The 19455-nt window shown below is 53.1% G+C and overlaps 2 protein-coding genes across 2 annotated transcripts; both read right to left on the bottom strand.

The window, feature by feature from the left end:
* Positions 1–2948: 2948 nt before the first annotated feature.
* LOC137766681 (double homeobox protein 4-like protein 4) lies at positions 2949–8182 on the bottom strand. The gene is made up of 4 exons (XM_068547279.1): positions 8140–8182; positions 6252–6406; positions 4711–4831; positions 2949–3406 (listed from the first exon to the last, which is right to left on the bottom strand). Exons 1-4 carry the CDS (start codon positions 8180–8182, stop codon positions 2949–2951), a joined length of 777 nt encoding a protein of 258 aa, XP_068403380.1.
* A 3047-nt stretch (positions 8183–11229) lies between these two features.
* On the bottom strand, positions 11230–16464 carry LOC137766680 (double homeobox protein 4-like protein 4). The gene is made up of 4 exons (XM_068547278.1): positions 16422–16464; positions 14533–14687; positions 12992–13112; positions 11230–11687 (listed from the first exon to the last, which is right to left on the bottom strand). Exons 1-4 carry the CDS (start codon positions 16462–16464, stop codon positions 11230–11232), a joined length of 777 nt encoding a protein of 258 aa, XP_068403379.1.
* Positions 16465–19455: the final 2991 nt, after the last annotated feature.

Genomic DNA, 19455 nt, shown 5'->3' with positions numbered 1-19455 from the left:
TATGTAAATAGCCGCAGATGGTGGGGAACCCTTCCTTGCACATTGAGAACCTGGAAGGAATCCCGTGAGGCAAGTGGGCGTTGGAATGGAAGGCCTGTTGGGAGGCTCCCAGGTCCCTTTGAAGCTGCCGCCCTCGTCATCCTTTCCCAGAATGCTTGGGGTCCAGTGCTCTCTCGTTTTCACACCTTTTCACATTCCACACATACTTTTGCTCTCCGTGGAATTCCCCAACTCTGAATCCCTCACGCTTAGCTGTGTCACTGTACTTTCCAAAATGGAGAGAGAACCTGGAGCCTAGCTTTCCTCGAGTACGTTTCCCACTTCGTTCATCACCACCAGGACGTCATTGCCTCGCACTCTTAAAGCATTTCCTTGGCTGGGGTTTGAGTTCCCGATAATTCACACACTAAGCTTGACTGCTTATCTAGGGTCTACCCATGGTCCTCAACAGTTCGGGACTTTTTCAGAGGTACCCTGAAACCCACCCCCTTGCTCACATGCCATGGAGAGACCAGAGAAAGGGGCAGGCCACATGTGTAGGTTTCACAAGCCAAGGAACTTAATTTCAGTGCTTGTCCTTGGCGTCCACAAGATGAAGTCGGTTTCACATTCACTGGTCAACTGGCATCTGGAAGAAGAAGAAGAGAGGAAGAAGAAGAGGAGGAGGAAGAGGAGGAAGAAGAAGAAGAGGAGGAAGAAGGAGAGGGATATGAAGCAAGTTATATGATGGATGATGACACAGCTTGGTTTGAAAGGAATGCTTTGGATTCCAAATACAACCATCCCAAAATTTTCGGGGCGTTTGGGCTGCAGAGAATTGAAAACTTAGAAGCAAACAAACAAAAAAACCACACAGAAACACAGAACCATCTCTAATGTGTTCTTTTGCCACCACGTGGATTAACATGAGGACAGTGAGCTTATTTAGAAACAGTTGGGAATTGGAGTAATTACACCACCAATTCGTGAAAATATGCCTGGGGCGTGTGTGTTTGTGTGATCTGTGTGTTTGATTTTCTGCACCCACCCACTAAGGGCGGTTGTCAGGTGGTACCCGTGGACGGATGTCACCGGGGCTAGTAGGAGTGTGCAAGTCCCAGGAGGCCCAAGAGGATGTCCTGAGGAGGTGCAGTTCCTGGTCCATTGTCCTCAAGTGCCAGACATCGGGGGGGGGGGGCGTGACCGTCTTGTTGGATCAGGGTGGTTTTTCCCGAGAAGGTGGAAGTTTTGGCTGAGATAATCACAGAAACATGGGATTTGCTGGCTCCTCCCAGAAGGCACTGGCTTCCAGACTTGGACCGGCTCCCTCCTGGACAATCCAGGTGGGGTAAGCTTGCTTGGGAGAGTAGAAGCTTTGATCAGCATGGCAGCCAGGACATCCTGAGAGCCCGCAGGTGTGTTTATGCGCAGTCCACCAGTGGCCTCCCTGTGGACGTTCCGCTGCCGGTCCCTGGGCTCCGAGATTTCGCTGGAGCAACCAGCATTGAAACCCCAAGATGGTAAAGCCACAGTTCCTAGCTCTAGCTAGCGTCTGTGCAAGTCCTGCCACCCACAAGGATCTCAGTGTTTCCCGGCACACTGTGACCCAGTGTTCCTCCCGCCCTGTTGAAAGCACCATCTTTTCCATAAGTTGTCTCTTACCGCATCACCAGTCATACTTGTCCTGACGCTACCGTGGCCAGATTCTTTTCCCAGAAGCCCTATGCCACCTGTGTGGCCCTTGAAACTGACGTTTCCTTTCTGCCCAAGGAAAAGAAGGAGAGAGAGAGAGAGAGGAAGAGAGAGAGAGAGACAGAGAGACAGAGAGAAAGGGCTGTATATTGCTCTAGAGCTCTGGAGAAAGGGGAGCCTAAGACAGAGGAGTGACTGGGAGGGAGCTGAGGACTAGATGTGTCTGCAGAGGTATACACACTATAGAGCTAGAGACCCGGATGCAGTAGTAGCTAGAGAGTCAGATACATCGGCGTATACACATTCAAGTGGCAACTCTCAGATTATTTTCCTACTTCGTGCCGCTGACACACCCATGCTGGACATGGGGAGCACGGATTGAGCCAATCGAGAATCACTCAACACAGAGTGTACGAGGCACATGTATTCGAAAATATTTTTGAAAGAAGCAGTGGGAGGGATCACCTGCCACGACGTTAAGATGCCACAGGCATTTGGTTTTTCAGTTCCTTTGTGCATCGCTTTAGTTGTAACACGGCTTATCTTTTGAGAGGTGTGCGCGTGTGGTGTGTGGCCGTAGACAGACAATGAGAGAGAGAGAGGGACGGAGAGAGATTATTTGCCTGCATAATAAACCGGGCACAGTTGTTACTAAGAACTCTGGCAATGAAAGTGTTTGCATAGTTCTGTCCTTGTGCGCAGAGGGCGATACCCTGAGGAACCCTTCCACACCATGCACCCAGAAACCAAGTGAAGGTTGTCACTGAGAGACTGTTTACGTGCTTCCACTAGGGTGTGTTTGTGGCTACAAGCTACGGGACTAGACAGGGGCGTCTGGACCACCTTCCCGTGCTGTCCCAGGCCAAGGGAGGGATTTCACCTCCCCGAGGAAACGCGGGAGAATACAAAGCGACCAAAGCACAACCAAGAACTTGAACTGAGTGCCAAGATTTATTGATTGGATCAATGGAATGTCACATACAACGGGGAAATCCAGTTCAGCCTTGGGTCCTCCTCGTTGTCACTGAAAGGCTAGAATTCCTTGAGGCTTCAGAGGTGGTGGCCCTCCTGGTGCCCATGCTTCCTGACAGTCCGTGTGGAGCATGGCATTGCTCGTAGACACAACGCAGTTGCCGTCGACAGTCTTCTTGCCTTGGTCGCCCTGCCAGACAGTATCATGAGCGTTGCTTGTTCCTTCTCCTTTCTCTCGCCCGTGGCTCTGCCTCCCGGGAAAGGAGGCTTGAACGGGGCTCGGGGGAAGGTCTTCCTACCTCCCCCTAAGCCTGTGGCACTGGGGAGCCTGGCAGCATGTCGAGCAAGGCCTGGAATTCTTCCTCGCTGAGGGGGGCTTCCAGGGTTGCCGCAAGTTCCTCTTCCTCTGCGTCCGCATTCGGAAAAGGGCCTGCCTTGTCCAGAATGTCCGCGTCTGACAAGAGTTCGTCCAGGAGGCTTGAAGAGCCTGGAAGGGCTGAGTGCTGGGGCTGTTGCTCCAGCTGGGGAGATGTCTCTTCACTTGAGGTTGGCTGCTGCGGCCAAAAGTGTGTCTCTGGCGGTGCAGGCGGCACGATGGCCCCCTGGGCAGGCTGCCCACTGGCGATGACAGCATGTGTCCCTTCGCCCCACGGAACTGTGGCCGGAAGAGGCTGCGGGTTCTGGCATCCCTGAAGTGCTGCCAGGCTGGGCTGGACCACGATGAACATCAACGGGTGGCCCACACAGCACCCAGGGGCAGCCCCTGGCAGAAGAAAGGTGGGGGAGAAAACAGGAGTGGCCGCAGCAAAGGATTGCGTGCTCTCGGGTGCATGAGAGGGAGGATAACGATGAGAGCTGCTATGGACAGTGGGCGGGGGGCTTTGGTCCGACAGGGCAGTCACGGCTGACGTGGCATCTGGTCCTTCGGCCAGGGCATTCACAGGCCCACTAGCGCTCTGCTTTGGGTGCCGAGCTCTTCGGTTCTGGAACCATATCTAGGGAACCATATGGGGAGACAGGAACATTAGCAGCGCAACAGTCCAGATCTACTTGCCGCCGCCCCATCCCTGGCCGGCCCCGCCACGGCCCGCCCTGCCCTGCCCTGCCCTGCCCTCCAATCTGTCAGGTCCATGGCAAGTACTGGTGGGCCTCATCTAAGGGCCATTTTACCTAGAGCTTTCGCCTTGGCTCTTGAAAATGCGGGAGGACGTCAGGGCAACACAGGACCCACCCCACCCCTCCCCACCCCTGGCTTTGAGGAGAGCCGTCATTGACCGGCTACAACCTCAGGCCCCTCCCTGGCTGCCCAGGACTTCCATTGCCCTCTCCTCTTCCGGAAAGGGATGCCTTCAGATCAGCTCCCTTAGTGTATTCGTAGGACGAAGGGAACCTCCTCCCAATCCCCCCTCGCCAAGCCTACCTATATCCAGCAGCAACCCGTCACAAGGTTTAACACTCCTTCCTCGTGGGAGAAGCCAAGTCCCACCCACTGGTGGAGAACTTACCTGGATTCGAGGTTCAGGAATTCCTGTCTGGTGAGCCAATTCTTCCCTGGCAGCAATAGATGGAAATCGATCCCTCTCAAAGGCTTGCACAAGGACCCTTGTTTGAGAAGGAGAGATGAAAGTCCTCTTTCGCCTGGCCTCTCTTCCCAAGCTTTCTGAAGAAGAACACACAGAGAAGAGAGGACATTCAGGCCAATTGCAGCACATTCACAGCAGATGCAGTGTGTGGTATGTAGGAAGTGGTATGTCATAGATCAAGATCGATACATCGATACATCTTATTCAGTGCTATGTGAAAATGCCCCATGTGATGGAAGAAGGGATTTCTGCACATCCGGGCAGGTTCCGGACCCGAAGATTCCAAGCCTTCCTGGCCATGCATCTCCCCACCCTCCAACAGGGGCATGATGCTCCTGTGTGGAACAGGAATGGGGCAAGAAGCCAAGATATCATGGTTTCCTCTCTGAAGCGTTCCTGGCCTCCCACGGTCATCCACGTTCAGAGATGATTGTGTCTCAAGGGGATGCTCTGGGGAAATGCCTTTGGATTGCTGGGTACTTACCTCGAGTCAAAGCCTGAGGTGGTGGCGGCCGCAGCGGCTGCGACTGCCCCCCTTTGAAGGCATTCTCCGACAGCAATCGGCTCTGCTTTAGGCGTCTTCTTCGTTGGTTTTGAAACCAAACCTGGGTACAAAGAAAGAAAGCCTTGTCATTCAATGCTTATGCACGTACTTCCAAGACCGATTGCAGGATGCACCATAAAACAAACGCACAAACGCGCCAGCCAGCCAGCCAGCCAGCCAGAACAAGCCGACTAATGGAGACCCAGTATGGCCCATCTGCCCCCAGTGGAAATATTTACGAGTCAAAGGGACTGAACTCTCACTGGCAGGTAGAATGTAGACTCCCGCTTTCACCTCTGAAGAAGTGCACCAGATTCCAGAATACACAATCCGTGTCCGTGAAAATAATCCTTCCTCTTCGCGTCACCTTACTGGTGTGCAGAGTAATGACTTGTGACACAGGAGGAGACAATGCTTGCTTTCCCACAGTCAGAATGGGATGGATAGCTACCTCTCTCTCTCCCTCTCACCCGCCCCACCCCTCCTCATCAAAACTAGCAGTTTCTCTGTGGGTCTTTTGGTCCCCATCTACGATTCTCCGCATCTACCTGTTGACGTCTGTCTCTGTTGCCACCCGCCCGCCGGCGCACCTGCCTGCCTGCCTGCCTGCCTTGCCCTCACTCTGTCTCTGTCCCAGGCTCTCAGGCTCAATCTCCTTTCCCTCATTTGCTCTCTTTGCCTCCCCTTTGGCACGGTCCATGCCCGATTCATGGTTCCCTGTCTCTCTTATGTCCCCACAGGCAGTACTGTCTCATAACACGCAATCATATCCATTAGCAAGTGCCCCCATGAAAACCACACTTCCCATGCTGCCTGGGAACTACTCATTGACAGTCACTTCTCAGGGACTACATGCCTCCATCACTCTTAGGTCAGGAGACTCTTATGTACCCGCTCCCCATCTTCAGAATATGTGTCCTTGTCTTCAACAGTGAAGCCGTGTGCATGCTACCTCATTCCCCGAGGCCGAACCGCAGTGTGGACCTGTGCTTGTGTGCGTGTGTGTGTGCATGTTTTTAGACGTTTCTGACGGTGGTGTGTGGAAAATGTGACACCCTGAGAAAACGTGTTCGTAGGGAAAGCCAATCAGTCTTTGGCGACGCTTTGTAAGGTCGCAGGCGAGGTGTTCCTACCTTTGGTGACTCCTCTCCAGCCTGCCCAGAGAGGGAAGTCTTCAGCACGGCTAGTTCCTCGGAGGCCAGCCATCAAGGGAACACCTCCCTGGCACCACCAGGCCCTCCTGCTTCCTTGGCCCCTCGCCCTTTATTCTTGACCACCCATTTGAATGGACCTCTCGCCACACAGCTCAGTCTGGCCACGCTTTCGAAAGGGAGCCACCGTCCTTGCCAAGATTCGAGTCCCTGCTGTCTGGAGCACCCAGAAGAGGAAGCCCCAAGGGCAAGGACTCCAGCTGGCGTAGGGCGACTTGCGTCTGGACATGGACCCCGAGAGGGAGAATGGATCGAGAGACTCGGACGTACCTGAATTCTGCTTTCTGGAATGCCCAGTTCTCGTGCCAGCCGTTCTCTGGTCGTTATCCCGGGGTAGGGGTTCTGTTGAAAGAGTGCTTGCAGGGTGTCCTTCTGACTCAGCCTCAGAACCAGCCTCCTCCTTCGCGATGGTCTTGAGAGTCGGCCTGTGGGAGAGAAAAGGGGGAATGTGTCAGGGGCGAATCCATGGAGGTGCAAACCAATGGTACCGGCACAGCGCTGGTCCTTGTGCCACGTGAAAAATCTGTAAGCCAGGGGAAGACTCTGCATTTGGAAAAACCGTGGGCACACCCTGAAAGCCACGCTGAGTGGGACCCTGTGGGCTCAAGCTAAGCTGAGGGTCAAGGCTATGGGGATCCCCCAACAATCGCCAAGGATCCACAGGGCGCCATGCAAGCAGAAGGGGAAAGCCCTAGAAAAACAGGCTAACGTGACCAAAATGGGTGGAAGGATTGTCCACCTGTGGAGGCCTCAGAAAGTCTTGATGGCTTCTACCAGATTTACCTTGAACTCTATGCTAACGGAAGGAGCCCGGCTTCTGGCCTGTCATACGCACAGGGCACATCCGCTTTCACTATTTGAAAGGAAACGAGACGAAAGCCAAACGAAGCCAGTCAAATACACAAGCCAACCCCCAACACAGAACGCACTAGGAGATTGTTAAGAAGACAAACTCTTTTGAGATAAGGAGCAACGTGGGGCCCCGTCTGATGGCGCCCGCCCACCCACACACCCACAACAGCCGAGTATACTTCGGAAGATGAGTTTCCCTTTCCAGGCACCAAGGTCTTGCTGACTCGCCGTGTGTGTGTGCTATTCTTTCAGTTGGGCAGCCTTGAAGGGCTGCCGCCATCCCTGTCCTATTTGAGGTTGCGTCTTTCTGGTGGCAAGGGAATAGATGCGTGTTGGTTTCCTGCCTTCTAAGGCGGGAGCCGGGCGTGATGGCCAGGGTGGATGTGGTTTCAGGCACGTCCTGCACATCCTTGAGATTTGAGTTTCCTGAACTCTCTCCAAGTCTAGGACAACACCAACCCTTCTGCAAGGGCCACCCGCTCTAGCAGCTGGCAGCTGGTGACGTAGGGTCGTCTCCAGGTCTCGCGCTGGAAGGAGACAAGGCAAGGCAAGGGTTACGGACCCCCAACGGGGACTTCCTTTAAAAGAGCCCTTCCTTCCTGCCAGCTCCAAGGAAAATCTTTGGAAAGCACTCAAGGAACGAACGTGTCACACTGCGGATTTTGCCTTTCCAGAGGCTCCTGCACTGGCTACCTTGGAGTCCAATGAGAGACAGTTCGAGTGCTCCTGGAATCTCTGTTTCCCAGGCTCTAGCTTTCAGGTGTGCTCAAAGAAAAACTCTCTTTTTCTTGTATTCTTAATACATACTGGATGTGGATCCTTTCCATGGACACCATGGAAGTTAACCAGTTCAAATGGAACACGAAACCAAAGAGAGCAAATCCGTAACAACAGCAAGAATAGAACATGGGAAACCAACACAAAATCCCAAACATGGTCAACTGGAAAAAAGTGTCAGTTTAGTTGGGAACGTTTTCAAACACTCGTGTTCCGTTCACTGCAACCACAGGCTGGGATTTTTGGTAGAGAAGCCATTGTCAGGCAACAGGCCTACCTACTTCCATGTCGATTTCAAGAAGGAAAAGAAACGAACCATCAAACCAGAAATATGTACGTGAATTGCCCAAACCAAGGTGCATCCTTTGGCCCAACTGATTCCAGAAACATGTCCCAGCATATCTGTCCGTGCCAATTGGTGGTCATTGGGAAACTTCAACCTTCGTGGTGATCAACCCTTGGGGTGGGGAGGTGCATGAGTGTATTTGGAGGACCCAACCCCAGAGCCCAGATGCTGAGGGCAACGTACCTGTGGAGCTGCTGTATGTGCCGGACGAGCTGGACGAATCCATGGTGGGAGACCCACACGGATGGCACGGAAGCTGCTGGCCAACTGCTCAGTGCTGAGAAGCTCAGGATTTATAATGGGTGAGGATGCCCCGCCCCTATTTATGTAAATAGCCGCAGATGGTGGGGAACCCTTCCTTGCACATTGAGAACCTGGAAGGAATCCCGTGAGGCAAGTGGGCGTTGGAATGGAAGGCCTGTTGGGAGGCTCCCAGGTCCCTTTGAAGCTGCCGCCCTCGTCATCCTTTCCCAGAATGCTTGGGGTCCAGTGCTCTCTCGTTTTCACACCTTTTCACATTCCACACATACTTTTGCTCTCCGTGGAATTCCCCAACTCTGAATCCCTCACGCTTAGCTGTGTCACTGTACTTTCCAAAATGGAGAGAGAACCTGGAGCCTAGCTTTCCTCGAGTACGTTTCCCACTTCGTTCATCACCACCAGGACGTCATTGCCTCGCACTCTTAAAGCATTTCCTTGGCTGGGGTTTGAGTTCCCGATAATTCACACACTAAGCTTGACTGCTTATCTAGGGTCTACCCATGGTCCTCAACAGTTCGGGACTTTTTCAGAGGTACCCTGAAACCCACCCCCTTGCTCACATGCCATGGAGAGACCAGAGAAAGGGGCAGGCCACATGTGTAGGTTTCACAAGCCAAGGAACTTAATTTCAGTGCTTGTCCTTGGCGTCCACAAGATGAAGTCGGTTTCACATTCACTGGTCAACTGGCATCTGGAAGAAGAAGAAGAGAGGAAGAAGAAGAGGAGGAGGAAGAGGAGGAAGAAGAAGAAGAGGAGGAAGAAGGAGAGGGATATGAAGCAAGTTATATGATGGATGATGACACAGCTTGGTTTGAAAGGAATGCTTTGGATTCCAAATACAACCATCCCAAAATTTTCGGGGCGTTTGGGCTGCAGAGAATTGAAAACTTAGAAGCAAACAAACAAAAAAACCACACAGAAACACAGAACCATCTCTAATGTGTTCTTTTGCCACCACGTGGATTAACATGAGGACAGTGAGCTTATTTAGAAACAGTTGGGAATTGGAGTAATTACACCACCAATTCGTGAAAATATGCCTGGGGCGTGTGTGTTTGTGTGATCTGTGTGTTTGATTTTCTGCACCCACCCACTAAGGGCGGTTGTCAGGTGGTACCCGTGGACGGATGTCACCGGGGCTAGTAGGAGTGTGCAAGTCCCAGGAGGCCCAAGAGGATGTCCTGAGGAGGTGCAGTTCCTGGTCCATTGTCCTCAAGTGCCAGACATCGGGGGGGGGGGCGTGACCGTCTTGTTGGATCAGGGTGGTTTTTCCCGAGAAGGTGGAAGTTTTGGCTGAGATAATCACAGAAACATGGGATTTGCTGGCTCCTCCCAGAAGGCACTGGCTTCCAGACTTGGACCGGCTCCCTCCTGGACAATCCAGGTGGGGTAAGCTTGCTTGGGAGAGTAGAAGCTTTGATCAGCATGGCAGCCAGGACATCCTGAGAGCCCGCAGGTGTGTTTATGCGCAGTCCACCAGTGGCCTCCCTGTGGACGTTCCGCTGCCGGTCCCTGGGCTCCGAGATTTCGCTGGAGCAACCAGCATTGAAACCCCAAGATGGTAAAGCCACAGTTCCTAGCTCTAGCTAGCGTCTGTGCAAGTCCTGCCACCCACAAGGATCTCAGTGTTTCCCGGCACACTGTGACCCAGTGTTCCTCCCGCCCTGTTGAAAGCACCATCTTTTCCATAAGTTGTCTCTTACCGCATCACCAGTCATACTTGTCCTGACGCTACCGTGGCCAGATTCTTTTCCCAGAAGCCCTATGCCACCTGTGTGGCCCTTGAAACTGACGTTTCCTTTCTGCCCAAGGAAAAGAAGGAGAGAGAGAGAGAGAGGAAGAGAGAGAGAGAGAGACAGAGAGACAGAGAGAGAGGGCTGTATATTGCTCTAGAGCTCTGGAGAAAGGGGAGCCTAAGACAGAGGAGTGACTGGGAGGGAGCTGAGGACTAGATGTGTCTGCAGAGGTATACACACTATAGAGCTAGAGACCCGGATGCAGTAGTAGCTAGAGAGTCAGATACATCGGCGTATACACATTCAAGTGGCAACTCTCAGATTATTTTCCTACTTCGTGCCGCTGACACACCCATGCTGGACATGGGGAGCACGGATTGAGCCAATCGAGAATCACTCAACACAGAGTGTACGAGGCACATGTATTCGAAAATATTTTTGAAAGAAGCAGTGGGAGGGATCACCTGCCACGACGTTAAGATGCCACAGGCATTTGGTTTTTCAGTTCCTTTGTGCATCGCTTTAGTTGTAACACGGCTTATCTTTTGAGAGGTGTGCGCGTGTGGTGTGTGGCCGTAGACAGACAATGAGAGAGAGAAAGGGACGGAGAGAGATTATTTGCCTGCATAATAAACCGGGCACAGTTGTTACTAAGAACTCTGGCAATGAAAGTGTTTGCATAGTTCTGTCCTTGTGCGCAGAGGGCGATACCCTGAGGAACCCTTCCACACCATGCACCCAGAAACCAAGTGAAGGTTGTCACTGAGAGACTGTTTTCGTGCTTCCACTAGGGTGTGTTTGTGGCTACAAGCTACGGGACTAGACAGGGGCGTCTGGACCACCTTCCCGTGCTGTCCCAGGCCAAGGGAGGGATTTCACCTCCCCGAGGAAACGCGGGAGAATACAAAGCGACCAAAGCACAACCAAGAACTTGAACTGAGTGCCAAGATTTATTGATTGGATCAATGGAATGTCACATACAACGGGGAAATCCAGTTCAGCCTTGGGTCCTCCTCGTTGTCACTGAAAGGCTAGAATTCCTTGAGGCTTCAGAGGTGGTGGCCCTCCTGGTGCCCATGCTTCCTGACAGTCCGTGTGGAGCATTGCATTGCTCGTAGACACAACGCAGTTGCCGTCGACAGTCTTCTTGCCTTGGTCGCCCTGCCAGACAGTATCATGAGCGTTGCTTGTTCCTTCTCCTTTCTCTCGCCCGTGGCTCTGCCTCCCGGGAAAGGAGGCTTGAACGGGGCTCGGGGGAAGGTCTTCCTACCTCTCCCTAAGCCTGTGGCACTGGGGAGCCTGGCAGCATGTCGAGCAAGGCCTGGAATTCTTCCTCGCTGAGGGGGGCTTCCAGGGTTGCCGCAAGTTCCTCTTCCTCTGCGTCCGCATTCGGAAAAGGGCCTGCCTTGTCCAGAATGTCCGCGTCTGACAAGAGTTCGTCCAGGAGGCTTGAAGAGCCTGGAAGGGCTGAGTGCAGGGGCTGTTGCTCCAGCTGGGGAGATGTCTCTTCACTTGAGGTTGGCTGCTGCGGCCAAAAGTGTGTCTCTGGCGGTGCAGGCGGCACGATGGCCCCCTGGGCAGGCTGCCCACTGGCGATGACAGCATGTGTCCCTTCGCCCCACGGAACTGTGGCCGGAAGAGGCTGCGGGTTCTGGCATCCCTGAAGTGCTGCCAGGCTGGGCTGGACCACGATGAACATCAACGGGTGGCCCACACAGCACCCAGGGGCAGCCCCTGGCAGAAGAAAGGTGGGGGAGAAAACAGGAGTGGCCGCAGCAAAGGATTGCGTGCTCTCGGGTGCATGAGAGGGAGGATAACGATGAGAGCTGCTATGGACAGTGGGCGGGGGGCTTTGGTCCGACAGGGCAGTCACGGCTGACGTGGCATCTGGTCCTTCGGCCAGGGCATTCACAGGCCCACTAGCGCTCTGCTTTGGGTGCCGAGCTCTTCGGTTCTGGAACCATATCTAGGGAACCATATGGGGAGACAGGAACATTAGCAGCGCAACAGTCCAGATCTACTTGCCGCCGCCCCATCCCTGGCCGGCCCCGCCACGGCCCGCCCTGCCCTGCCCTGCCCTGCCCTCCAATCTGTCAGGTCCATGGCAAGTACTGGTGGGCCTCATCTAAGGGCCATTTTACCTAGAGCTTTCGCCTTGGCTCTTGAAAATGCGGGAGGACGTCAGGGCAACACAGGACCCACCCCACCCCTCCCCACCCCTGGCTTTGAGGAGAGCCGTCATTGACCGGCTACAACCTCAGGCCCCTCCCTGGCTGCCCAGGACTTCCATTGCCCTCTCCTCTTCCGGAAAGGGATGCCTTCAGATCAGCTCCCTTAGTGTATTCGTAGGACGAAGGGAACCTCCTCCCAATCCCCCCTCGCCAAGCCTACCTATATCCAGCAGCAACCCGTCACAAGGTTTAACACTCCTTCCTCGTGGGAGAAGCCAAGTCCCACCCACTGGTGGAGAACTTACCTGGATTCGAGGTTCAGGAATTCCTGTCTGGTGAGCCAATTCTTCCCTGGCAGCAATAGATGGAAATCGATCCCTCTCAAAGGCTTGCACAAGGACCCTTGTTTGAGAAGGAGAGATGAAAGTCCTCTTTCGCCTGGCCTCTCTTCCCAAGCTTTCTGAAGAAGAACACACAGAGAAGAGAGGACATTCAGGCCAATTGCAGCACATTCACAGCAGATGCAGTGTGTGGTATGTAGGAAGTGGTATGTCATAGATCAAGATCGATACATCGATACATCTTATTCAGTGCTATGTGAAAATGCCCCATGTGATGGAAGAAGGGATTTCTGCACATCCGGGCAGGTTCCGGACCCGAAGATTCCAAGCCTTCCTGGCCATGCATCTCCCCACCCTCCAACAGGGGCATGATGCTCCTGTGTGGAACAGGAATGGGGCAAGAAGCCAAGATATCATGGTTTCCTCTCTGAAGCGTTCCTGGCCTCCCACGGTCATCCACGTTCAGAGATGATTGTGTCTCAAGGGGATGCTCTGGGGAAATGCCTTTGGATTGCTGGGTACTTACCTCGAGTCAAAGCCTGAGGTGGTGGCGGCCGCAGCGGCTGCGACTGCCCCCCTTTGAAGGCATTCTCCGACGGCAATCGGCTCTGCTTTAGGCGTCTTCTTCGTTGGTTTTGAAACCAAACCTGGGTACAAAGAAAGAAAGCCTTGTCATTCAATGCTTATGCACGTACTTCCAAGACCGATTGCAGGATGCACCATAAAACAAACGCACAAACGCGCCAGCCAGCCAGCCAGCCAGCCAGAACAAGCCGACTAATGGAGACCCAGTATGGCCCATCTGCCCCCAGTGGAAATATTTACGAGTCAAAGGGACTGAACTCTCACTGGCAGGTAGAATGTAGACTCCCGCTTTCACCTCTGAAGAAGTGCACCAGATTCCAGAATACACAATCCGTGTCCGTGAAAATAATCCTTCCTCTTCGCGTCACCTTACTGGTGTGCAGAGTAATGACTTGTGACACAGGAGGAGACAATGCTTGCTTTCCCACAGTCAGAATGGGATGGATAGCTACCTCTCTCTCTCCCTCTCACCCGCCCCACCCCTCCTCATCAAAACTAGCAGTTTCTCTGTGGGTCTTTTGGTCCCCATCTACGATTCTCCGCATCTACCTGTTGACGTCTGTCTCTGTTGCCACCCGCCCGCCGGCGCACCTGCCTGCCTGCCTGCCTGCCTTGCCCTCACTCTGTCTCTGTCCCAGGCTCTCAGGCTCAATCTCCTTTCCCTCATTTGCTCTCTTTGCCTCCCCTTTGGCACGGTCCATGCCCGATTCATGGTTCCCTGTCTCTCTTATGTCCCCACAGGCAGTACTGTCTCATAACACGCAATCATATCCATTAGCAAGTGCCCCCATGAAAACCACACTTCCCATGCTGCCTGGGAACTACTCATTGACAGTCACTTCTCAGGGACTACATGCCTCCATCACTCTTAGGTCAGGAGACTCTTATGTACCCGCTCCCCATCTTCAGAATATGTGTCCTTGTCTTCAACAGTGAAGCCGTGTGCATGCTACCTCATTCCCCGAGGCCGAACCGCAGTGTGGACCTGTGCTTGTGTGCGTGTGTGTGTGCATGTTTTTAGACGTTTCTGACGGTGGTGTGTGGAAAATGTGACACCCTGAGAAAACGTGTTCGTAGGGAAAGCCAATCAGTCTTTGGCGACGCTTTGTAAGGTCGCAGGCGAGGTGTTCCTACCTTTGGTGACTCCTCTCCAGCCTGCCCAGAGAGGGAAGTCTTCAGCACGGCTAGTTCCTCGGAGGCCAGCCATCAAGGGAACACCTCCCTGGCACCACCAGGCCCTCCTGCTTCCTTGGCCCCTCGCCCTTTATTCTTGACCACCCATTTGAATGGACCTCTCGCCACACAGCTCAGTCTGGCCACGCTTTCGAAAGGGAGCCACCGTCCTTGCCAAGATTCGAGTCCCTGCTGTCTGGAGCACCCAGAAGAGGAAGCCCCAAGGGCAAGGACTCCAGCTGGCGTAGGGCGACTTGCGTCTGGACATGGACCCCGAGAGGGAGAATGGATCGAGAGACTCGGACGTACCTGAATTCTGCTTTCTGGAATGCCCAGTTCTCGTGCCAGCCGTTCTCTGGTCGTTATCCCGGGGTAGGGGTTCTGTTGAAAGAGTGCTTGCAGGGTGTCCTTCTGACTCAGCCTCAGAACCAGCCTCCTCCTTCGTGATGGTCTTGAGAGTCGGCCTGTGGGAGAGAAAAGGGGGAATGTGTCAGGGGCGAATCCATGGAGGTGCACACCAATGGTACCGGCACAGCGCTGGCCCTTGTGCCACGTGAAAAATCTGTAAGCCAGGGGAAGACTCTGCATTTGGAATAACCGTGGGCACACCCTGAAAGCAACGCTGAGTGGAACCCTGTGGGCTCAAGCTAAGCTGAGGGTCAAGGCTATGGGGATCCCCCCACCAATTGCCAAGGATCCACAGGGCGCCATGCAAGCAGAAGGGGAAATCCCTAGGAAAACAGGCTAACGTGACCTAAATCGGTTGAAGGATTTTCCACCTGTGGAGGCCTCAGAAAGTCTTGATGGCTCCTACCAGATTTACCTTGAACTCTAAGCTAACGAGAGGAGCCCGGCTTCTGGCCTGTCATACGCACAGGGCACATCCGCTTTCACTATTTGAAAGGAAACGAGACGAAAGCCAAACGAAGCCAAACAAACACACAATCCAACCCCCAACACAGAACGCACTAAGAGATTGTTAAGAAGACCCACATTTTTGAGATAAGGAGCAACGTGGGGCCCCGTCTGATGGCGCCCGCCCACCCACACACCCACAACAGCCGAGTATACTTCGGAAGATGAGTTTCCCTTTCCAGGCACCAAGGTCTTGCTGACTCGCCGTGTGTGTGTGCTATTCTTTCAGTTGGGCAGCCTTGAAGGGCTGCCGCCATCCCTGTCCTATTTGAGGTTGCGTCTTTCTGGTGGCAAGGGAATAGATGCGTGTTGGTTTCCTGCCTTCTAAGGCGGGAGCCGGGCGTGATGGCCAGGGTGGATGTGGTTTCAGGCACGTCCTGCACATCCTTGAGATTTGAGTTTCCTGAACTCTCTCCAAGTCTAGGACAACACCAACCCTTCTGCAAGGGCCACCCGCTCTAGCAGCTGGCAGCTGGTGACGTAGGGTCGTCTCCAGGTCTCGCGCTGGAAGGAGACAAGGCAAGGCAAGGGTTACGGACCCCCAACGGGGACTTCCTTTAAAAGAGCCCTTCCTTCCTGCCAGCTCCAAGGAAAATCTTTGGAAAGCACTCAAGGAACGAACGTGTCACACTGCGGATTTTGCCTTTCCAGAGGCTCCTGCACTGGCTACCTTGGAGTCCAATGAGAGACAGTTCGAGTGCTCCTGGAATCTCTGTTTCCCAGGCTCTAGCTTTCAGGTGTGCTCAAAGAAAAACTCTCTTTTTCTTGTATTCTTAATACATACTGGATGTGGATCCTTTCCATGGACACCATGGAAGTTAACCAGTTCAAATGGAACACGAAACCAAAGAGAGCAAATCCGTAACAACAGCAAGAATAGAACATGGGAAACCAACACAAAATCCCAAACATGGTCAACTGGAAAAAAGTGTCAGTTTAGTTGGGAACGTTTTCAAACACTCGTGTTCCGTTCACTGCAACCACAGGCTGGGATTTTTGGTAGAGAAGCCATTGTCAGGCAACAGGCCTACCTACTTCCATGTCGATTTCAACAAGGAAAAGAAACGAACCATCAAACCAGAAATATGTACGTGAATTGCCCAAACCAAGGTGCATCCTTTGGCCCAACTGATTCCAGAAACATGTCCCAGCATATCTGTCCGTGCCAATTGGTGGTCATTGGGAAACTTCAACCTTCGTGGTGATCAACCCTTGGGGTGGGGAGGTGCATGAGTGTATTTGGAGGACCCAACCCCAGAGCCCAGATGCTGAGGGCAACGTACCTGTGGAGCTGCTGTATGTGCCGGACGAGCTGGACGAATCCATGGTGGGAGACCCACACGGATGGCACGGAAGCTGCTGGCCAACTGCTCAGTGCTGAGAAGCTCAGGATTTATAATGGGTGAGGATGCCCCGCCCCTATTTATGTAAATAGCCGCAGATGGTGGGGAACCCTTCCTTGCACATTGAGAACCTGGAAGGAATCCCGTGAGGCAAGTGGGCGTTGGAATGGAAGGCCTGTTGGGAGGCTCCCAGGTCCCTTTGAAGCTGCCGCCCTCGTCATCCTTTCCCAGAATGCTTGGGGTCCAGTGCTCTCTCGTTTTCACACCTTTTCACATTCCACACATACTTTTGCTCTCCGTGGAATTCCCCAACTCTGAATCCCTCACGCTTAGCTGTGTCACTGTACTTTCCAAAATGGAGAGAGAACCTGGAGCCTAGCTTTCCTCGAGTACGTTTCCCACTTCGTTCATCACCACCAGGACGTCATTGCCTCGCACTCTTAAAGCATTTCCTTGGCTGGGGTTTGAGTTCCCGATAATTCACACACTAAGCTTGACTGCTTATCTAGGGTCTACCCATGGTCCTCAACAGTTCGGGACTTTTTCAGAGGTACCCTGAAACCCACCCCCTTGCTCACATGCCATGGAGAGACCAGAGAAAGGGGCAGGCCACATGTGTAGGTTTCACAAGCCAAGGAACTTAATTTCAGTGCTTGTCCTTGGCGTCCACAAGATGAAGTCGGTTTCACATTCACTGGTCAACTGGCATCTGGAAGAAGAAGAAGAGAGGAAGAAGAAGAGGAGGAGGAAGAGGAGGAAGAAGAAGAAGAGGAGGAAGAAGGAGAGGGATATGAAGCAAGTTATATGATGGATGATGACACAGCTTGGTTTGAAAGGAATGCTTTGGATTCCAAATACAACCATCCCAAAATTTTCGGGGCGTTTGGGCTGCAGAGAATTGAAAACTTAGAAGCAAACAAACAAAAAAACCACACAGAAACACAGAACCATCTCTAATGTGTTCTTTTGCCACCACGTGGATTAACATGAGGACAGTGAGCTTATTTAGAAACAGTTGGGAATTGGAGTAATTACACCACCAATTCGTGAAAATATGCCTGGGGCGTGTGTGTTTGTGTGATCTGTGTGTTTGATTTTCTGCACCCACCCACTAAGGGCGGTTGTCAGGTGGTACCCGTGGACGGATGTCACCGGGGCTAGTAGGAGTGTGCAAGTCCCAGGAGGCCCAAGAGGATGTCCTGAGGAGGTGCAGTTCCTGGTCCATTGTCCTCAAGTGCCAGACATCGGGGGGGGGGGGGGGCGTGACCGTCTTGTTGGATCAGGGTGGTTTTTCCCGAGAAGGTGGAAGTTTTGGCTGAGATAATCACAGAAACATGGGATTTGCTGGCTCCTCCCAGAAGGCACTGGCTTCCAGACTTGGACCGGCTCCCTCCTGGACAATCCAGGTGGGGTAAGCTTGCTTGGGAGAGTAGAAGCTTTGATCAGCATGGCAGCCAGGACATCCTGAGAGCCCGCAGGTGTGTTTATGCGCAGTCCACCAGTGGCCTCCCTGTGGACGTTCCGCTGCCGGTCCCTGGGCTCCGAGATTTCGCTGGAGCAACCAGCATTGAAACCCCAAGATGGTAAAGCCACAGTTCCTAGCTCTAGCTAGCGTCTGTGCAAGTCCTGCCACCCACAAGGATCTCAGTGTTTCCCGGCACACTGTGACCCAGTGTTCCTCCCGCCCTGTTGAAAGCACCATCTTTTCCATAAGTTGTCTCTTACCGCATCACCAGTCATACTTGTCCTGACGCTACCGTGGCCAGATTCTTTTCCCAGAAGCCCTATGCCACCTGTGTGGCCCTTGAAACTGACGTTTCCTTTCTGCCCAAGGAAAAGAAGGAGAGAGAGAGAGAGAGGAAGAGAGAGAGAGAGACAGAGAGACAGAGAGAGAGGGCTGTATATTGCTCTAGAGCTCTGGAGAAAGGGGAGCCTAAGACAGAGGAGTGACTGGGAGGGAGCTGAGGACTAGATGTGTCTGCAGAGGTATACACACTATAGAGCTAGAGACCCGGATGCAGTAGTAGCTAGAGAGTCAGATACATCGGCGTATACACATTCAAGTGGCAACTCTCAGATTATTTTCCTACTTCGTGCCGCTGACACACCCATGCTGGACATGGGGAGCACGGATTGAGCCAATCGAGAATCACTCAACACAGAGTGTACGAGGCACATGTATTCGAAAATATTTTTGAAAGAAGCAGTGGGAGGGATCACCTGCCACGACGTTAAGATGCCACAGGCATTTGGTTTTTCAGTTCCTTTGTGCATCGCTTTAGTTGTAACACGGCTTATCTTTTGAGAGGTGTGCGCGTGTGGTGTGTGGCCGTAGACAGACAATGAGAGAGAGAGAGGGACGGAGAGAGATTATTTGCCTGCATAATAAACCGGGCACAGTTGTTACTAAGAACTCTGGCAATGAAAGTGTTTGCATAGTTCTGTCCTTGTGCGCAGAGGGCGATACCCTGAGGAACCCTTCCACACCATGCACCCAGAAACCAAGTGAAGGTTGTCACTGAGAGACTGTTTACGTGCTTCCACTAGGGTGTGTTTGTGGCTACAAGCTACGGGACTAGACAGGGGCGTCTGGACCACCTTCCCGTGCTGTCCCAGGCCAAGGGAGGGATTTCACCTCCCCGAGGAAACGCGGGAGAATACAAAGCGACCAAAGCACAACCAAGAACTTGAACTGAGTGCCAAGATTTATTGATTGGATCAATGGAATGTCACATACAACGGGGAAATCCAGTTCAGCCTTGGGTCCTCCTCGTTGTCACTGAAAGGCTAGAATTCCTTGAGGCTTCAGAGGTGGTGGCCCTCCTGGTGCCCATGCTTCCTGACAGTCCGTGTGGAGCATGGCATTGCTCGTAGACACAACGCAGTTGCCGTCGACAGTCTTCTTGCCTTGGTCGCCCTGCCAGACAGTATCATGAGCGTTGCTTGTTCCTTCTCCTTTCTCTCGCCCGTGGCT

Source organism: Eschrichtius robustus, chromosome 6, assembly GCF_028021215.1.
Source record: "Eschrichtius robustus isolate mEscRob2 chromosome 6, mEscRob2.pri, whole genome shotgun sequence".
In the NCBI taxonomy this organism is placed as follows: Eukaryota; Metazoa; Chordata; class Mammalia; order Artiodactyla; family Eschrichtiidae; genus Eschrichtius; species Eschrichtius robustus.
This window is presented reverse-complemented; position numbering and strand designations above follow the sequence as displayed.